This window comes from Hesperophylax consimilis, chromosome 17 (assembly GCF_061612785.1).
Source record: "Hesperophylax consimilis isolate HC1 chromosome 17, BYU_Hcon_1.0, whole genome shotgun sequence".
Taxonomy (NCBI): domain Eukaryota; kingdom Metazoa; phylum Arthropoda; class Insecta; order Trichoptera; family Limnephilidae; genus Hesperophylax; species Hesperophylax consimilis.
This window is the reverse complement of record NC_142852.1, coordinates 17,169,494-17,189,521: the sequence shown is the minus strand read 5'-3', so window position 1 is coordinate 17,189,521 and position 20,028 is coordinate 17,169,494. Positions and strand designations below refer to the sequence as shown.

General features: G+C 37.1%; 1 protein-coding gene across 2 annotated transcripts in view; it reads left to right on the top strand.

Annotated features, from left to right (window-relative positions):
- LOC149416114 (uncharacterized) overlaps positions 1-20,028 on the top strand; it is a 39,616-nt gene continuing 19,588 nt past the window's right edge. For both annotated transcript variants that reach the window (XM_089641563.1, XM_089641562.1), the window contains exons 1-6: positions 1-303; positions 1,924-2,076; positions 7,778-7,891; positions 9,857-10,002; positions 10,566-10,765; positions 13,271-13,403. In XM_089641563.1, coding sequence (XP_089497689.1) covers positions 118-303; positions 1,924-2,076; positions 7,778-7,891; positions 9,857-10,002; positions 10,566-10,765; positions 13,271-13,403 — 932 coding nt within the window. In that variant the 5' untranslated portion in view covers positions 1-117. The remainder of the gene's footprint in view (positions 304-1,923; positions 2,077-7,777; positions 7,892-9,856; positions 10,003-10,565; positions 10,766-13,270; positions 13,404-20,028) is intronic.

Below are 20,028 nucleotides of genomic sequence, written 5' to 3'. Positions count from 1 at the left end.
TCAAACATAATTTCACCGTGGAAAAGTCGCATATTTTTTCTCGAATCCTGGCTTCTTCAGGACTATGTTTTGAAGTTTGGAGACATTGTGGAAGCTCGTGCAGCATCTCCAGTCAACATGGACAGGTTCTTCAACTCCAATCGTCAGTCCATGACGAGTTATTTGGATATCTTCAAGGCTTGCCGGCTGTGCGGCTCGGGCGGCGGGTACAAGATGCCCATCATACAGAAAATAAACAACGACGATGTCATCGATGTAGAGGCGGAATTGAAGGAGAAAATCAAGGAATGCGTTTCTATTGAGGTAAATAAATCATTTGCGCTGGTTATTTACCTTACTATCTCGCTTCAAAGTCATGTTCGATTGGTAATTAAATCTCATGTTAGCGAAGGAAATTGACAATGAATAATGGTACAACGTTATTTCTTAATTCAAGTCACAAATTTAGTAAGAAAATCATAGAATGCATCTCAATTGTGGTAAATAAATCATTTACGGTGGTTATTTACCTTACAATAATGCTTCAAAGTCGATTTCAAGTGGTAGTAAAATCTGTCATGTTAGCCAAGTAAATTGACAATAGTTATTAGTACAACGTTATATTTCTTAATTTAATGAGATTTTGCATTCTGTCAAGTATAATTCTGTTCTATGTTGTGTCTAAATCTCAATGATTGAGAAAGGGGGTGTCGAGGAAAAGACACGGCACGATAAAGTGAATCATTATTTGATTGGCTGGCTGGTCAAGCGATCCAAAGCTGTAGTATATTGCCCAGGGTTCAATTCTCTGCTAGATAAATCCTCCACCATTCAAAAATTTTCCCACTATATTGATGAAAGAAGTAAAAGGAATTCACTTTAATGTTGTCAGGTTATTGGTAACTTTCTAAGAAAAAAATAGAGTCGTATCATATAAGAATAGAATAGTACGTTTAAAAAAGACAAACAATGGTAAAATTTTCTTACTCAGCTTACTGCTAAATACGCCCAAATTATTAAAGTATTGCCTCTTTATAACAACTAGTACAAGAACCAACTACTATTAATGTCGGGGGAATTGCACAAAATAGGTTATTAAAATAATTTATGCATATTTAGATTGAAGCAAAACCTTTTGGCAAACGTCGCTTCATAGTACTAAAATTCAACATGGCGGCCAAACATTTTTGACGAGGAGAAAATTGAACTTTAATGCATCTTTTACCATCTCCTCTGACATAAATAGTTGTTTATTGCAGTAATTAAGTTGATATGAAGTGTTATTTAAATAATTTGTGCGCCGAGTAAGGAAACTTTAACAAATATACCTAACCTAACCTATTATTTTGCAATTGTTCTATTTGATCTGGTTAACGTCTTGTAAATATTTATGATTTCTATTAATTGTAGTTTTGCATTCCTTGGTTTCTCGGAAACGCTCTGCATAAAATAAATTCTGCATTATCAGCATCAGATGCTCGTCATAAAATACAATTGGCATTAACATATATATGTGTTTTACTAAGCTATCGTGTGAAACTTCTTCCTGGAATTTTTCTTATCATTCTCTATCTGATACTTTTGTTATCCACAACTCTCGAAAGTCGAGGCTTCTCAAATGTCCTTTATATGAGACATCTCACAAGAATTCTTCTGTTTGTATGATCAAGATAGTGGAACGTGCCTGAATGCTGCGTCTGTGCATTATATATGATTGTTAACAAATATATTGCCATATGGAACGCTCTACCACCATCAGTCTTACCATCTTCAAGGCCAACATTCACAAATCCTTTCCAACAGCCCCCACCTTGACCTGCTTCACAATGCTGCCCAGCCGGATGGCAATATGCTTGTCATAATATTAATTTGTGTATCTTGTATCTCTGTAATAAATAATAATTCTGGTATTTCAACAAACCGTTTATTATTTTAATGTTCCAGGTGAACCGCGATGATCGCATGCCGCCCCTGATATGCGAACTGTGCGTGGACAAAGTCAACGACTTCTACGAGTTCCGCGAGATGTGCCGCGCCACCAACGCACGCGTGCGCGCCTCGCTCGGCCTGCCGCCGCAGACCATGTCGCAGGATGTCGTAAGTACACAATTGCTGACCCTGTAAAACTTAGCGGTAGATAGATCGGTGTTGGCATGGTCAAACTTCACAATTTCCCTATTTCCCCTGCCTTTTTGTCTTGCAACATTATTCGATTGGTGATACCATATTCACCCTGGCTTCGGGGGGCCAGCGAACAGATTATCCCTAGATTGGCTGATACCGATGTTGTCAATTTACATGTGACCTTTCAACTACCAGCATTTCAAAACGGTAAAACCCAATGACATTACAATACATCTAGACATGTTATTTTCTCACAAAATTAACACAAAATGTGGCAAGTTAGCAACACACTTGCTTTTTCACTAAATTCTTAATTCAAACATTGTTCGTGTATGCCATTCAAAGAATAAATGTGTTTGAACGAAATAGATTGTTGGCTTTTTTGTTGTTTGTTTTTGGGGTGTTATGCCGTGTTGCGCTAACTCCTTCTTTAGCCGACGTTTCGGACAGCGTTGCAGTGTCCATCATCAGGGCAGATCCGGTAGATCCGAAGATGTGTAATTGTTGGTTGTCGAGTTTGTGCTTATTTACTTGGAAGCCGTGCCGCCAGCTTCAATCCACTACGCGCTTGTAGGTATTACAGTACAAGGGAACTGCAGAAATTCACGTGTGACAAAGTCATCAAATAGCAATACTCTTTTTTGACAGTTGAAAGGATCCCGTTGAAGGTCGATTCTAAGGACTGGTTGTTTCGGAAAATTTGAACAATTCATCATATTTCAACGTTCATTTTCGGGTTCTGTGAAAGATTTATTCAAGTTCTGTTTTTATATCATTGTAGGCTAGTTGCTTGACAAAACTGAAATAAAAACAGAACTTGAAAAAGTCTTTCACAGAACTTGAAAATGAACGTTGAAATTTGATGAATCGTTCAGATTCTCCGAAACAACCCGTCCTTAGTCTGTTTTAGTTTTTGAAAAAATTGTGATCAACAGAAGAGGACCAGTATCATGTTAGGCTTATTAGCTTAATACAATTTGATATAAAGCTGAAACGCACCTAGAATCAGCGTTTTATGAGGACCTTTCAGATATACAATTTGAATTCCTGCAAAACAATTGGGCCTGAGACGAATACGAAACACTGTATGAGACGACCTACAGTCGACTGTCATTATACTTATGTGTTGCTACGTTCGCTTTCTCGTTTTCGCCAATGGCACTGAAAATCTTCAAGAAAGAATCAATATAATAATTGTATAATCTATCTATATAAATAAATATGTAAATTTAAAAACTTAAATCTCCTAAAGTTTTTCACCAATTGCTTTTAAATTTGGACACAACGTTGCAGTCGAATTCACATGTGTTTTTATATGCGTATAATTATATCCCTATATTATGTGTCACCTGTTATTGAGATATTGAAAGAAGAGTAAATGCAGGTAACTCCATTAATGGAGGACTGAACGCAGTTGGTGCTAACAAAAAATTGTCTGAAGAAGCAAAGCTATCAGTCCACAATGGAGTGCTGGTACCTACCCTGATGTATGGAAGTGAGGCATGGAACTGGCAAAGAAAGGATGAAAGTAGATTGAATGCTGTTGAAATGAGGTCCTTGAGGCGTATGTGTGGTAAAACCATGTATGATCGTGTGAGGAATGTGGAGATCCGCAAAGAGTGCAAGGCTGATGTAAGCGTAATGAGTAAGATCAGGAAAGGGACGCTTAGATGGTTTGGGCATGTAGAGCGAATGAGCGAAGAAAGGAGTGTAAGGAGAATATACAATGCAAATGTGAATGGTAGCAGAAGTCGGGGACGCCCGAGGAAGACATGGCATGACCAAGTGAATCAGATACTTGAGTCGGGCCATGTCAAGAGTCAGAATAATAGAAGAGTATGTATGAGACGATGTATGAATGTGAATGAGGCAAGGAGTGTGTGGTGTGACCGAGTTGTTTGGCGGTCCGTCCTCTCTGCCTACCCCTGCGGGGAAAAGGCGTGATGGTTAGTTAGTTAGTTATGTGTCACCTGTGAAAAAACAGCGCCATCTGTTGGACGTAAATTTACCGTGTAATTGAAACACTTTCTCATCACGCACGCACGAGGGCATTTTAGCACTCGCTTACGCAATTTGGTCGGAGATGGCACGCGACCTCACGCGATGCACAACAGCTTAGTACCAAAACTATGAAATCGAAAGTACGGCAACTACCGTATGTTTTGCTCGCCACTTTGAGATCTCTACAACATGTCTGTATGTTTTATAATGTCATTGGTAACACTTGAAATAAATTATGAATGCGGGAATATAGAAAAATGCTACATTCATACTTAAATATTTAACATTCTAAAAAAAGATACATATTTAAACAGTTTTTGAAGCTCATTTATCCACAATGTCTTTTCTTTATCTACGTATGCACTTTCTCTTGCAAGCTTCTGGGAAACAAGGCCCTGGCGATCTTTTTATTATTATTTTGTGAGCAGGCAACATTCTGCTGATGCGCTCATATCTGATTACACAATAATTTTAACACTAATTGAGTTGTTTTAATCTCTAAATAGTATAAAATAAAATCGCCGTTTGCTGTTTGTGCGCTTAATTCTTCTAAACTACGCAACGGATTTCGATAAGGTTTTCACTATCATTTAGAGAATATCTTCAGGAACGTTTATGTATATAAAACATGCATATTATATTTGTAGAAATTAGAGAAAAATCGATGTTTTGTAATCAAGTCGTAAAAATATATGTTTTTGAGCGCTTTCATAGCCAACGCTTGCTAAACCTTATGAGATACATCAAAAAAATGTACTACGAAATTGTATATCTTAAAAAGGTCTACATAAAAGTCCGCCATGGCATATGTCTATCTCCTAAGGTTAAACCCCAGCAACGCCGTGTTAAATAAGCTAGTTTTAAATAAGTCAATCTCTTCTTCTCTCCATGTGCTTATATTAGTAGAAGCGATGATATGGTGTGGAAGTTTGTTTCATGCTTCCACTACTCTATTTGCAAGGAAGTGTTTCATAGGATTGGATGCAAAAGGTGTTTTATTAATTTTTTTTGAGTGTCCACAGATATTTATATTTTTGTTGGTGATGAAGATTTCTTTGGGTGTCAGGGCAACTATAGTGTACGGATAAAATTTTAAAAGTCTCAATCAAGTCACCTCTTTGTCTTCTATCTTTTGACGTTGTTAATCTTAATCTTGAGTCTATCTTCATACAAAAACCGAATTTTCAAAAGGTAAAATTAATAATCGTTTTGGACTGAACAACATCAATAATGTCGAATTTTTCAAGCTTAGCTCTCCATCACACTCAAAAGTCACGAGCCGCCACTGGCGTGAACCATCGGTCCTGCTCATCAGCGCTACGTCGTCAGTCTACTGACGCGTTTGCTATCTGTATAGGAGCGTTCGGTGCATCGAATTAAACGGAGCGGGTTATTACTGGGGTGCATCTTCACCATCCTTTTTGGGACTTATCCAGTAATTTTAACAAAGATCGAGATGCTAAGTTCTTGAAGTATGTGAGGCATTGTTTCCAGTCCTTGATGAATATGTCCTAGATGATACAAAATTCTTTGCCAACCCACACACTCATCACAACCAACTGCAAAACGATTTAAACGAAATATATCAATAGACAAGATTGGCTTCTAAAACTCAAATGTCGAAAAATGCACTGTCCTACATGTTGGAAAAACTAACCCTACACTTGCCTACAAACTTAATGGAACAACTCTAAAAGCAGTGGCATTACAACAAGACTTAGGAGTTACCATATCACAGGACTTGAAATGGGAACCACACATCGCTGGAATTGTGAAAAGAGCAAATTCACTAACATTTCTAATCAGGAAATCCTTCCTTGACCTAACACCGGACATGATGTTAAAAATATATAAAACATATGTGCGACCTCTCCTGGAATATGCTTTCCAAATATGGAGTCCTTACTTCGCAAAGGATATAAATCTGTTAGAGAGAGTACAGAGACAAAATACCAAGAGCTCTGAAAGATCTACGATACGAAGATAGACTCAAGGAACTAAGATTACCAACCTTACAAGAAAGAAGAGAAAGGGGTGACTTGATCGAGACTTTTATCTGGACATTACAGTTGCCCTAGCATCCAAGAAATCTTCACTACTAATATAAATATAAATCTCCGTGGACACTATTACCAAAACGCCTTTTGCATCTAATCCTAGAAAACACTTCCTGGCAAATAGAGTAGTGGATGCTTGGAACAAACTCCCACAACATGTCATCGATGCAACAAATATAAATCAATTGAAAGCTCTATTGGATTCATATTTGGAGAGAAGAAAGGACTTAGTTCAAACTTAAAACAACTCAATTACTGGCAAACTTGTTGTGAAATCAGATATGAGCGCATCAGCAGAATGCTGCCTGCTCTGCAGATAATAATACAATTTTAATACAAACCAACCTAATTAATTAAAGACGACGGTAATCGGGGTAACTTCTTCTTTTGTATGGTGGGGGGGTCAGATGGGGACATCTAGGTCTGCGAGCCAGTCTAGGGCCTCAGGTGTCGCCATGTGGACCTCGTCAATCCCACCGGGGAATGAATGGAGCGGGCATTCGTTGACCACATGTAAATCGGGTAACATCAGCAAGGCACTGTGGCATCATGTTTCAAAGACCCAATCCTGTCTGATTACGTCTAAAAGGGATCCAAATGATAATCTAGTCTCCTTCAACGGAAGCAATCTTCCGAACAGGCCTTCCATTGATATGCTTGGTGTAACTATAAGTGACCAGCTCAGGTACGGGGGCTCCATCGAAGCCAGAGTAAAGTTGGCCTCTCAGAAGCTGGGCGTACTGTACAGGGCCCGCAGATACTTTAATAGTACACAACTGCTGACCCTGTACAAATCGCAAGTGCGCCCTACTGTCGAATTTGGCAGCCATCTCTGGTCCGGAGCCCCTAAATACCTGAAAAAAACCCTTGACTCTTAATTCCCCAATCTTAACAAACGGACTGCAATCTTTAGAGCACAGGCGTCAGGTAGGTATGCTGTCCTTGTTCTATCGGTATTACAATGGAAGATGCTCTGAGGAACTAGCGTCATTGATCCCTTCGGCACCGGTGCGTAGTCGGGATACACGCCAAACACGCGCCCAACATTTGTACACAGTTGACATTTGTCACATGAGAACGGGTCGCTTCTACGATTCGTTCTTAAGTTCAACAGCTCGGCTGTGGAACGAACTGCCGGCCTCTGTGTTTCCTCCCTCCTACAACATGGGACTCTTCAAGACCCATGTTCACTCCTTCCTCTCCACAAAAAGACCCTCCACACAGCATCACCAAAGATGACATAGGCCCTGAGGGAAATTATTTTCTTCAGGGCCTCCTGTGTGGAGTTAATATAAAAAATAAAAATAAATCATCGTATAGACTGACGGTCAGCGACTTACTTACGTGTCTGACTTATTCGTAGCACTATTTGCAGCCTTGAATATGCACGCACAAACTAAAAAGTTAACAAACAACTAATGTCAGTAGCGGCCGCCGACAACGATCGATCAACAGTACGAAAACGCGTGCTTCAAATGATTAATGAGGTAAAAATAGAGTCATAATAAATTCATAGAGAAACGATTGAGCGATGCAGAATTCATTAATTTTTTTAAATCGCTATTCAACGTTATGGATATGACTACATTACTAAGTGATTTATGTTTGTGTTTCAGAATGAAGACTGCATCCTCGGAGTTTCTGGTCCGGTGTTCCACAGTTCAAAGGAGGCGGACCGTCCCATTACGCCTAAAGGGGGCAAAAAAGACCCCAAGAACAATGCCAAGAAGGTACAACATATAAAATTATATCTATGAAATGTCGTAATGACGATTTCGTTCAGTAAATATACTGTCTATAGAATCTTGAGCTCAGTTGAACTGTATATATTTTTAATATATATACAAATGCATGCTACGAAAGGGTTAATAATCAGTCTACTATTGGGCTAGTATGGCTACTTTCTTTTGGGCATGCTTGGAATGAACCATCTACGGTCAGAAGGGATGTGCGCATTGCTTCACATTTCTTCAGACTGATTTGTGGATGGTTTGAGAACTCAGTCATCATGGAGAGCATTCATTTCTATATTCCCGATCTCCGTCACCCACAGCACAGACTGATCTATCGCTCAGCGTTCAGAACTAACTGATTGCCTGCAGGTCATGCCGGTGAGGAGACAAATCTTGCTGTTGAACAGAATCAATTAGGATATACGAGGTTTGTTCAAAAGAAAAGGGGAATTTCGAATGCCAGAGTCAACATTTTAAGTGCGTTGGAGTACTTTATTCCATTTTTAACGCAAAATTTAAGACATATTCTTTGATAAATTTTTTTCAAAAGTAAAAAATCGAAGAACACACAAAAATGTGACTAACCTTTCCAGTTGTCAAAAACAAACCACTAATCCAAAATGGCTGATAATGCTAACATATGTGTACCAACATAACGTAAACGTTAACGTAACGGTCAGACGTAAACTTTCTGACGTACTGCTTCTACACAAAATTATACATGCATCAGTTGATACACCAAACATTTTATCCCAAATTAACATCAATATAACATCAAGAAAATCAACAAGGAGGATGAAAGACATTTTCTATATTAAAGCCTACCACACAAATACAGGATATTTTTCCCCTGTACCGCGAACATTAAGAAATTATAACATTATACATGGCTCTAATAATGAAATAGACATTTTTAATGACCAATTTAAACACTTAAAAAAAAACGTATTACCTTTAATCATATTAAGCTGATATTGTGATTATTTAAATAAAAAGAAGCAATATTGTACCTACCTAATCAGTGTCTCACCAGTATTTACTTCTATTTACTTCTGCATATTTAGCTTATTCATTTTGTTACTATTTTTGTTATTATTATGTATTTAAACATCCATTAGTTGCCCGTGAGGTTTTAAAATTGAATAGCCTTAAAATGTTTACCCTTCACCCCCCCTTTGCCCCTTGTCCCCTTTCCTTGAACCGGGCCAAAGACAAGGAGCATTGTTATCGTTGCATCTTGGTCCGCGAACATTCGTGTCATCTTGTGAATACCCGCATATGTTGAATTCGGCTGTGATTGTTTTGGAGCACACATCGTCCAGTGAAACGTTTTTACCCGCCGCAGTGAATGTCACTGTTTTGTTTTGTGTTGAGTGAGCGAATGTCAAAAGGGAATTGCCCTTAATTGTATGCAAGCTGATAAGTGTAAGGAACCAGCGTCTACGGAGGACGAGACCAGGGTAAGTCTTTGGCCTTTCCCACTCATTTCCTCTTGCAAACACTAAGGCAAATTCAATTCGTTTTTGTTTTGTCTAAAGTCTTTATCGCACTTACCGCAACCCACCCTGCACAATTGCGAATGAAAGATTTGCGCACCACCATCCATGTATGTAAATTTTTGGGCACCATGCCTGTTTTATGTACTTAAATAAAAATAAATAAACAAAACAAAAAAATTAATTTGATAATCGAATGTATACAGTCCGCAAAAATTCAAAATTCACCTTTTCTTTTGAACAAACCTCGTATTTAGCAACAACAACTATGTTCCTACTAGTGTAGTTAATATACCCATTGTTTATACATATTTAAGTATTTTTATCTATAAATGTATTTGAATTATATTGAATTTAGCTAGCTAATGGCGTAGAGAGATTTTGAATATTATTTTTGGTTGGTGCAGGAGACGTTGTCTTACGGGATTCTGTAACTAAAGGCGCGTCTCGTATTATCTGTTTGCAGCCGCAGTTGAATATTGCCAAGAACATGTTGGAGAAGAGGCAGACGCGCAACAGTCCGGCGTTACCGCCCACACTCCTCGCAGAGAGACCGTCGCGCCGGCGCCAGGCCGAGTCGCCCGCACCCGTGCAAACCACCAAGAAGTTGCGGTAATACAGACATAGCTCCTTAACCTTTCCTATCATAGCGAGCCACATTCGTATTCGTTTGCGGTACTTCAGATATCATGCGATGGATCTCATATCTTACTGGCTGTGACTTCTTTTTCTCCACGCCTCCTGTTTGGTGGGGTTTCCAAAAAAATGGAAATTAATTGTCTATGAATGTCAAAATTCATTTTCATAAAATGGCATCGTAAAAATGAAAATATTTGAGTTTTCTTTTATTATGGTACTAAACTCTACAAAATCCCACTCTCATTCAAAACTCGACAATATTATCAACATTTAAATCTCAAATAAAAAGCTGGATACAAAACACAGGGGGATCAGAAATAGAAAACATACTAAACTAATACTGTAAGGATATTTGTTACAAAAAAAGAATAAATTGAAACCTTTATTATTATATTAGTGACAGACGACACATGTCAAATAATGTCCGCCATCTTAAACTGTATGAAAATCGAAGCCAAAATGGAACACGTCCTTTTTTCGTCCTGAATCCATGTTACACAAATTTCTCCCGTTTTATTAAAGAATGTTTTTTTCAGTTTCGCCTCCCCCGCCCGACCAGTGTCACCAGCGCCGGAGCTCAGGAGGAGGTCTGACAAATCCAGGAGGTCCACAGAACTGGTGCCAGAAGTCAAGTCCAAAGTCTCGGATGTCAAGTCCAAGGTGTCGGATGTTAAGTCCAAGGTACCGGATGCAAAGAGGACCAGGGATATCCCGCTTTCTGCCCTGGAGAAGAAAGGTATATATCACTGAATAGATTTAACGATCTGAAGTAAGCTCAGCTTTTCCTTGATTTTGATTGATACAGTAGAACCCAGTAATTCATAGTATGCCAAAAATCGCGTGAGTGGCTATAAAAAAAGTTAGTAATGTATAACGATTTTTGGCAACTTATGGCAAGCGACGCAAACTTGCGATAATATGCCAAAAATCGTTCAAGTGGGTATAAATAAAGTTAATAACGTTTTAAGATTTTTGGCACATTATGGCAAGCAATGCAAACTTGCCATAATATGCCAAAAATCGTTCAAGTGGATATAAAAAAAGTAAATAATGTTTGACGATTTTTGGCAAATTTAATATGTCCAAAATTGCTCCAGTGGGTATAAAAAAGTTAATAATGTTTGGCGATTTTTGTCACATTATGACAAGCGACACAAACTTGCCAAAAATCATTTGAGTGGGTATAAAAAAAGTAAATAATATTTTGTGATTTTTGGCACATTATGGTAAGCATCGCGAACTTGCCATAATATGCCAAAAATCGTTCAATTGGGTATAAATAAAGTTTATAATGTTTGACGATTTTTAGAACATTATGGCAAGCAATGCAAACTTGCCATAATATGCAAAAAATTCCTCTAGTGGGTATAAAAAAGTTAATAATGGTTGACAATTTTTGGCACATTATGGCAAGCGACGCAAACTTGCCATAATATGAAAAAAATTCCTCTAGTGGGTATAAAAAAAGTTAATAATGTTTGGCGATTTTTGGCACATTATGGCAAGCGACACAAACTTGCGATAATATGCAAAAAATCGTTCAATTGGGTATTAATAAAGTTTATAATGTTTGACGATTTTTAGCACATTATGGCAAGCAATGCAAACTTGCCATAATATGCCAAAAATCGCTCTAGTGGGTATAAAATTTTTTAATAATGTTTGGCGATTTTTGACACATTATGGTAAGCGTCACAAACTTGCCATAATATGCAAAAATCATTCAAGTGGGTATAAATAAAGTTAATAATGTTTGACGATTTTTGGCACGTTATGGCAAGCAATGCAAACTTGCCATAATATGCCAAAAATTCCTCTAGTGCGTATAAAAAAAGTTAATAATGTTTGGCGATTTTTGGCACATTATGGCAAGCGACACAAACTTGCCATAACATGCCAAAAATCATTTGAGTGGGTATAAAAAAAGTGAATAATATTTGGTGATTTTGACAAATTATGGCAAGAGACGCAAACTTGCCATAATATGCCATAAATCATTCAAGTTCAATATAAAAAGTTAACCCTCTGTGAGGCGCTCCTATGGGCGAACGGAAAACTGGCGCACCTGGCCTGAGAGGCCACCCATATATTTTTAGCCCCCACCTTCCACTATATTAATACTAATACAAAATGCTTGTTGGTTAGTCTTTACTAGGATCTATAGAAAGGAATTAAACCAAATATAACACAAAATAACCAGTTTATTAAACATTACCAACCATAAACTAAAATAATCAAAATAAACAATTTTCCATAAACTGTGTTCTAAATAATTGGTCAAACCGAGCCCCATATTGGTAATAAAAGTTTTAAAGTAATAAAAATTTAAAGGTAAGGTAGGTGGTAGTCACTACTGATTGCAACCGTAGCCAGATATGGACAATGAGGTTCCCAAATCAGCAGCCGAAAAACAAGTTTGACACAGCGCGTTTACGTGGAGTAAATAGATCAGTTGATGACAACCTAAACATTCGTGATTCGTCCTCGTAAATCCTAATTCAAACACGCATATTAGTCTTTTGGGAGGTGTTGTAGGGGATGTGGGGTTTTTTTCACCTTCCTCGTGGGACGAAAACCTTTTCAAGCGAGTTTGCAACAGAATCGGCATTCCACTTGTATTCAGACTTCGCCAAGCTAGTTGTCCAATGTCGCTCTCATCGCCTAAATCTTCAACCAAAGCAGGATCTTCAGAAGCATCATCATCGAGAAGAAACTTCACCATATCATCAACATCATTGCGTTGAGAGAGATCATCTTTTCTAGCCATTTCGGCAGAAACATATGCATATAAAATGCCTGAAAAGAGGAAAACTGAAATTATAATTCAATCGGGCGCACTTTGCCCGAAAGGCCAGGGTCCAATACAGCATTTATTTCTCAAGATACTGATGAACTTCATACAGAACAGGCATAATTGAGTATAATGAACAACTGCAAATATCCTGAAAAAACTCACCTTCAAAATTGTGATGCAATCGAGCGCAGGCGGCCTGTGAAGCCAGGGAATGTATACGTGAGCTGCGTAAAGACCGACGACTGACTGAAGACGGGCGCCGTGTGAGATTCCTAAAGTTAGGCGAGTAAAATGAGGGATGGGGCGGGGGGCCGCCTTTGATAATTGTAGAGGGAAAATATGTCTTTTTCGGCCTCTGAGGCCAGCTTCGCCCGACGGAGGGTTAACAATGTTTTTTTTTTTTTTTATCAAATTTGTTGTTTTCAAAATCATTTGTTATTTTTTCAGGAAAAGAGGCGAAGGAGTCACCTCTGAAGGTCAAAGAGGTCAAGATCAAGGAGGTGCCTAAGAAGAAAGAGATCGTCTACCCGTTCAAGTGTGAAGTCTGCGCAGCGGGATTCATGAAACAAATCGCATATAAGTAAGTTATAATTGCTACTAGCCTTCTACCTTCACACTTCCTTCCATTGATTTTTTATGTGACACCTCACAAAAGCGCCTCCGTCCGTACGGTTTAACGGCTGTAGGAAGGGCTTATATGGAGAAAAACAAATGCCGGTAGCACGTTCCACATACGAGCCGACTTGCACAAAAAGGAGTCGAAGAAACAGCCCGTGAAGCCAACACCAACTGCATTCGAAATAGAATTATAAAAGACTTTTCCTATGTTATTAACTTTAAACTTCACTCGAAATAGAATAAGGAAGTTGAGTCCATTTTTTTAAATTTTTTTTTATCAATGTTCGCATTCAAACTTAAATACTGGTATTTTTTTATTTTTTTTTAAAGTCTGTTTTCATAATTAAATTAATTCTCAAAGTTTAAATTTTATTAAGCCCGCCAAAACGAGCGGAATCCGAGCGGTAAGAGGCGGGGTGTGGGTGTGACGTCATTCAAACTGTGAGAACCACGTCGCTTAAACATTATGTATGGAAAAAAATTTAATTCTTCAATAAGGAATTCCAGTAATTTTTTTACCAATGTTAACCGTCTATTAGAATTGATGTTATTAAAAAAAAAAGAAAATTGATTAAGATTTCATAGTTAAATTAATATTTTAAGTTAGAATATTTGCTTCCGCCCGCCCGGCACGGTATTGAAGACGCTATTTGTTGACCGCCGCGCAGAAAAGTAAGACCAAAAGTAAAATAACGGTTTACAGCCCAGTTCACTGTGAGACTTTTCTGCGCGGAGGCCTGAAGTGTAATCATATGTAATGTGACATGTATAATAATAAAAACTTCTAAGCGATGCAATAAACAACATATTATTATAAAGCACTATACGAATATGTATCTTTAGAAATCCATTTTATATAATAATAACAACAAATATCTACATAAATATTTGACAATAGATGGGAGCTATTTTTTTCACATAGATCCTATTGACAAAGGGGTTTCTCCGGGAATGCAGCTGGTTTTCAGCAGTGCCTTATTATATGGTAAACAAAAGATGAAATATTTAAAAGCAATCACCACATTATAATATATATTATAATGAGTAGAGAATAATTATCATGTCATGCGAAATCAATAAATATACCTGCACAAAACTAGTGGTTATTGCGAAATGTTAGATGGGTTGATACGCAATGATTATTATACTGTAAAAATGTATTATATTTATCGTAACGTACAAATGAACACAATTAATAATTTGATATACTTACTTGGAAGCTTTAACTCCACGACCGGCTGTGATTTGGCCCAAATAAACGTTTGGCCTATACACCTCTCTCATCTAAACCGACCATCTCTCATGTAATAGAAAGAGATGCACCATAGATGATCCGTTGTACGTACAAGTCACGACACATGTGACGTTTCTTCAATTCTTTCGACCAATCGTGGAGCGTATTCTGTTTATTGCTATTGAATGCTTTTTCAAGAACGTTTAACTAATTCTAAGAATAATAATATAGAAATATATTTATATATTTAGAATCAATATTTTTTGATCTACATGAACATATTTTTTATAAGTCAAAATATTTTTCACTCAACTTCCTTATTATAAAGGATTTTTCCTATGTTATTAACTTTAAACTTCACTCGAAATAGAATTATAAAGGATTTTTCTATGTTATTATTAACTTTAAATTCAGAAAAGAATTGTTCTGCTATTGCTAAAAAATATGTGGCGCTGATTATATTATGTATTACTTGCGTCTCTATTTGTATCTCTTATGTCTCTATTTGATTTTCTTTTGTTTCTTACTTTGTTGTACTTTTAGTCATTTGAGTGAACTTTCATATATTTTAATCTTTATTTGTTTTATATTTTATCTTTATTTCGATGTATGAAAATGAATGTATTCTATGTCAGCTTGCCCACATTGCGTCTGTGCATTAGAGATGGTAATCGGTCTATTAACAACGGTTTGCATAGGGTCATCAGCTGGTCACCATTGAGGAATTTATTAGCCCAATAAAAGACTTATGCGTGGTGCGTCTCGTGTGCCTTACTTAACTGTGCCTCAGGGTAAGCGCATTGTCATCTCATATTGTACCTGTGATGTAGGATGTACTATTCGACACAAATTTTAACCCTAGATAACTAAACTGTTTTCATTGTTTCATTGTAACTACACTTTCGTCGAGTGGACTACGCAATAAAACACTAGAAATAAATCATTTAATTAAGATAGGAACTTGTTACATGGCACAAAAGTGAGGTTTATAATGGACCAATTAATATCAGTCTACACAGTGACCACACATGTCAACATTATGTGGACCACAAATAGCCTTTCTACATCTGGTGCAACGGTGTTTGGTCATCCTTGGATGGACATAGGTGGCAAATTTTAGGCACGTTTGACGTAGATGGAACCAGAGCTTCTATTGTAGAAGATTCGCCAACATTAACAATAAATATAAGAATATATGAATGTACGCACCTCAACCCGTCATATCCCGGGACCGCATATGTGAGTGCGGCACATTATCTACGAATTAAAAAAAAAAAAAAAAATTATGTGCGATTTTGACCCTTATGTATAAGGAATTTGTATGAAGAACAAGGTCACAATCGCTTGGGCTATTCTCGTTCTTTACGCAGCAAATACCGGAATGACTTCTAGCTTTTCAGATTTTTTACAAAGAATTTTTCTGTGGAATGCCAACGAAATATTTGCCGCGTTTTTAGTGTCAAAGCGTCTTCTTTCATTATTTTTGATATAAATTGATTGTGGAAATAATAGATTTGAGGTATCATCAGAAAGATAGTTTTATCTACATTATTTTGATGTAATTTTTATAATATTTCACCCAAGAAAAGTGATGAAAATTAACTTCGTAAGAAATGTCAAAATTTTTACGTCATAATGAATAATTATATTTTTAGCATTATTTATTTACAGGTTTCTTGTACAAAATAATATTATTAGTAACAACAGTTGTATAAACTACCGAAATCTGGAAGAATTGTTATCATATACTTATAAAATGCGACACAAAAAAAATTTAAGTGGACACTTAACGTTTGATTTTGGAATTTGAGCCTTTGGAAATTGAGCTTGGAATTTCCTGGGACACCACAGGTTAAAAATAAAAATTGTTGTTATAACTAAACTTTCGCCCAGCGGACGACGAGATGGCCATAGGGCACGTCCTATGACTAGGAAGGTAATGAAAAGGTCAAGGTCGGGGAGCGGGGGGAGGTAGGTGATTTCGAATTTCGCCTAGTAGCTTCGACGAGTGATTAGTTATCTAGGGTTAAATACGAAAAAACAGGCGGTCCTATATCAATTTCACTCATACACACATTTTCTTTCAATGTCCATCTCTCTAGATGATTTTGCAAACGTTGATGGAGCAAATATCATTTTTACAATTATTTTTCGAATATAATTTATGAATATATATAAATTTCGAATATATATAAAGTATGAATTGCAGTATTCTCCACTAATTAATTTGATACACCTATGGCCTGATATACCAGTTGATTTTAAGCTCTGCTTGGTTGGAATTTCGAACTTAGCGTAGCCACGCTAAGATCAACATGGAACATAATCCGTATGCAGGACGTAAGCCTAGATATCACCAATATTGTCTATGATTTTAATAGAGGAGTGTGGTTCTTTTTTCTTTGTAAAACCAAACTAATGAGGTGGTATATCTATGCTCTTTACCGTCATCAGAAGATGCGAGCTTTCAAAATGTCAAAGACCGCCGATGGCGGCATTTACGAGTTGATTTTTGTTAAAGTTCCCCATTTCAATCACATGCGAGGATACTAATTTTTATTAGCATTTGTTTTGCCGGACTTCATGAAATTATGACGAACTATAAACAAAATGACATTGAAACTTTTAAAATCCCTAATCAGACTATTTTAGATTGATAATCAATTAATAACATCACTAATACTCATGAGTATAATAGTCCACACTGATCAAATTATGCAATTTACGTAAATTTTGGTGAGATGGAAGCATGAAATTATTAACGTAAAGAATTTTTCTATGTTATTAACTTTAAACTTCACTTGAAACAGAATTACAAGGATTTTTCCTATGTTATGTCCAAAGAAGCGAAGCTAGCAGTCCACAATGGTGTGCTGATACCTACCATGATGTACGTAAGTGAGACATGGAACTGGCAAAGAAAGGATAAAAGTAGACTAAATGCTATTGAAATGAGATCCCTGAGGCATATGTGTGGTAAAACCATGTATGATCGTGTGAGAAATGTGGAGATCCGCAAAGAGATCAAGAAAGGGACGCTTAGATGGTTTGGGCATGTAGTTCGAATGAGCGAAGAAAGGAGTGTAAGGAGAATATACGGTGCAAATGTAAATGGTAGCAGAAGTCGGGGACGCCCGAGGAAGACATGGCATGACCAAGTGAATCAGATACTTGAGTGGGGCCATGTCAAGAGTCAGAATAATAGAAGAGTATGTTTGAGACGATGTATGAATGTGAATGAGGCAAGGAGTGTGATAATGAAAAAGTACCTTGTACTTGTTTATTTTATCTATTAGGACCAGTTTTTCCACATATATTAAAATGTAATGGAGTCAGAAGATGAACAAAGTCAGTTGTCAATGAGCTTACGTGCGATTGAACTTAATTCATAATGTCATCTTTGTGGAGGGCCTTTTTTTAGGAGAGGAATGAGTGAGCATGGGTCTTGGGGCGACTCATGTTGTATAACAGAGGAAATACAGAAGCCAGCATAGACCACAGCCAAATTGTTGAAGATAAGAACAAGTCGTAGAAATGGCGCATTATCATGTGACAAATTGTCAACCGTGTACAATGCTGAGTTGGCATTTAGAGCGTTTCCTGACTACGCACGTATTGATTAGTTCCGATTGATTAATTAATTCCCGACTCACCAGAGTTCTATTCTCCTTGGGCATGAGATTGCGTATGTCTAAATAATCGATGGCTCTCTGTGTCCGGTGACATATATGTTTGGTGACGGCCAGTTGAAACGCAGCGCACAAGTCGTGTACTTCCGTTATCATCCCGTCACCCGCAATCTCTTTAACAAAAACACATAAAATTTTTGTTTCTCCGCATGGGTGGGTAGAGAGGATAGATCGCAACACAATTGTGTCTCGGCACAACTGTTCTGCCGCTTATCAAGGCATGAGCGGCAGAATTAGCCTAGTTATATTTGAGCGAGGAACATCGTACACGCAAGGATAGCGACTGACTAATATACCAGGCCTATATAACTTACATACAGGGTTTTCCAATAAGAGGTGTTATTTTGATATTCAATCGTAAAAGATCAATGGTTTCGTTGCTTGTGTGCAGAGATGTGCTTTATTTCAAATAAATCCATTTCAAATGGAAATGCAAAATGGGTATTTTCCATTTTGCATTTTAAATGCTTTTCTAAAAACCATTTTGCATTTTGCATTTTAAATGCTTTATTGCAACATTCTTCCTACTATCTCCACTCATCTTTTTTTCATAAGCCCCAAATATCAGTTGGTCCTCAACCTCGCTATGAGAGATAATTTACATTTGTCAAGTTGCTCCCTGGTAGGAGCCCTGGCAATTGAGTGATACCATTAAAAAAAATACTGATTCAATACTAAACAAGGGGCCATGACGCTGTAATATTAAATGTTAGATAGCAGTTTCTATGTTTTTACATTGGCAACAATAGTCCCGCGCAATTTTTTTGTGGTTTCATAATCTGTAGTCGTAGTGTTTTTGGATTTACCATCATGTAATATGTTTGTTCTACATTGATGTCCATTATTAAATGACAAAATTGTTTAAAAATTCTATAATTATTTTAATTGTTTAACCTGAGAAACCATTTTGCATTTTCAATGCATTTTGAAAATAGGTATTTTGCATTTTGCATTTGAAATGCTTTTCTAAAAATCATTTTGCATTTTGCATTTTCAAATGGAAAAATTTTGACCCATTTCCATTTTGCATTTCAAATGGTTTTGGGTACCCATTTTGCACATCTCTGCTTGTGTGGCACGTAGCGTCGTCTTGTTGAAAGTAAACGTCCAGATCAATACCATCCAATTCCGGCCATAAAAAATCATTAATCATCTCTCGATAGCGCAATCCATTCACCGTAACTGTTGCTCCAGCCTCATTTTCGAAAAAGTAAGGTCCAATGACTCCGCCGGACCATAAAACAGCACCAATAACTCTTGGGTTTTCCCAGTCCCAGATGCGACAATTTTGCTTGTTGACGAAGCCACCGAGGTGGAAATGGGCCTCATCACTCAAGATGACTTGCATTTGATTCACTCAAGTGAATTTTAATAATTTCAATGCGTTGTTGAAGCGTGTATCGTTCCATTTTTATTAATGGCCTAGTTTCTACTTGTCAAATGTCAAAAAATGACAGCTTCAAAAGTAACCTCTACCGAAATAGCGGGCTATTCAAAATAACACCTCTTATTGGAAAACCCTGTACTTTGTGTATTTTAAAAATTAAATCCTTTAAGCTAATTTGTTTGCTTTTTTTCACAGAAATCTTTGTCTCCCTTACTGTTTGTTGGGAAGAGAAATACAATCTATACAGTGTTAGAAAGACAAAACACCAAGCTTTATA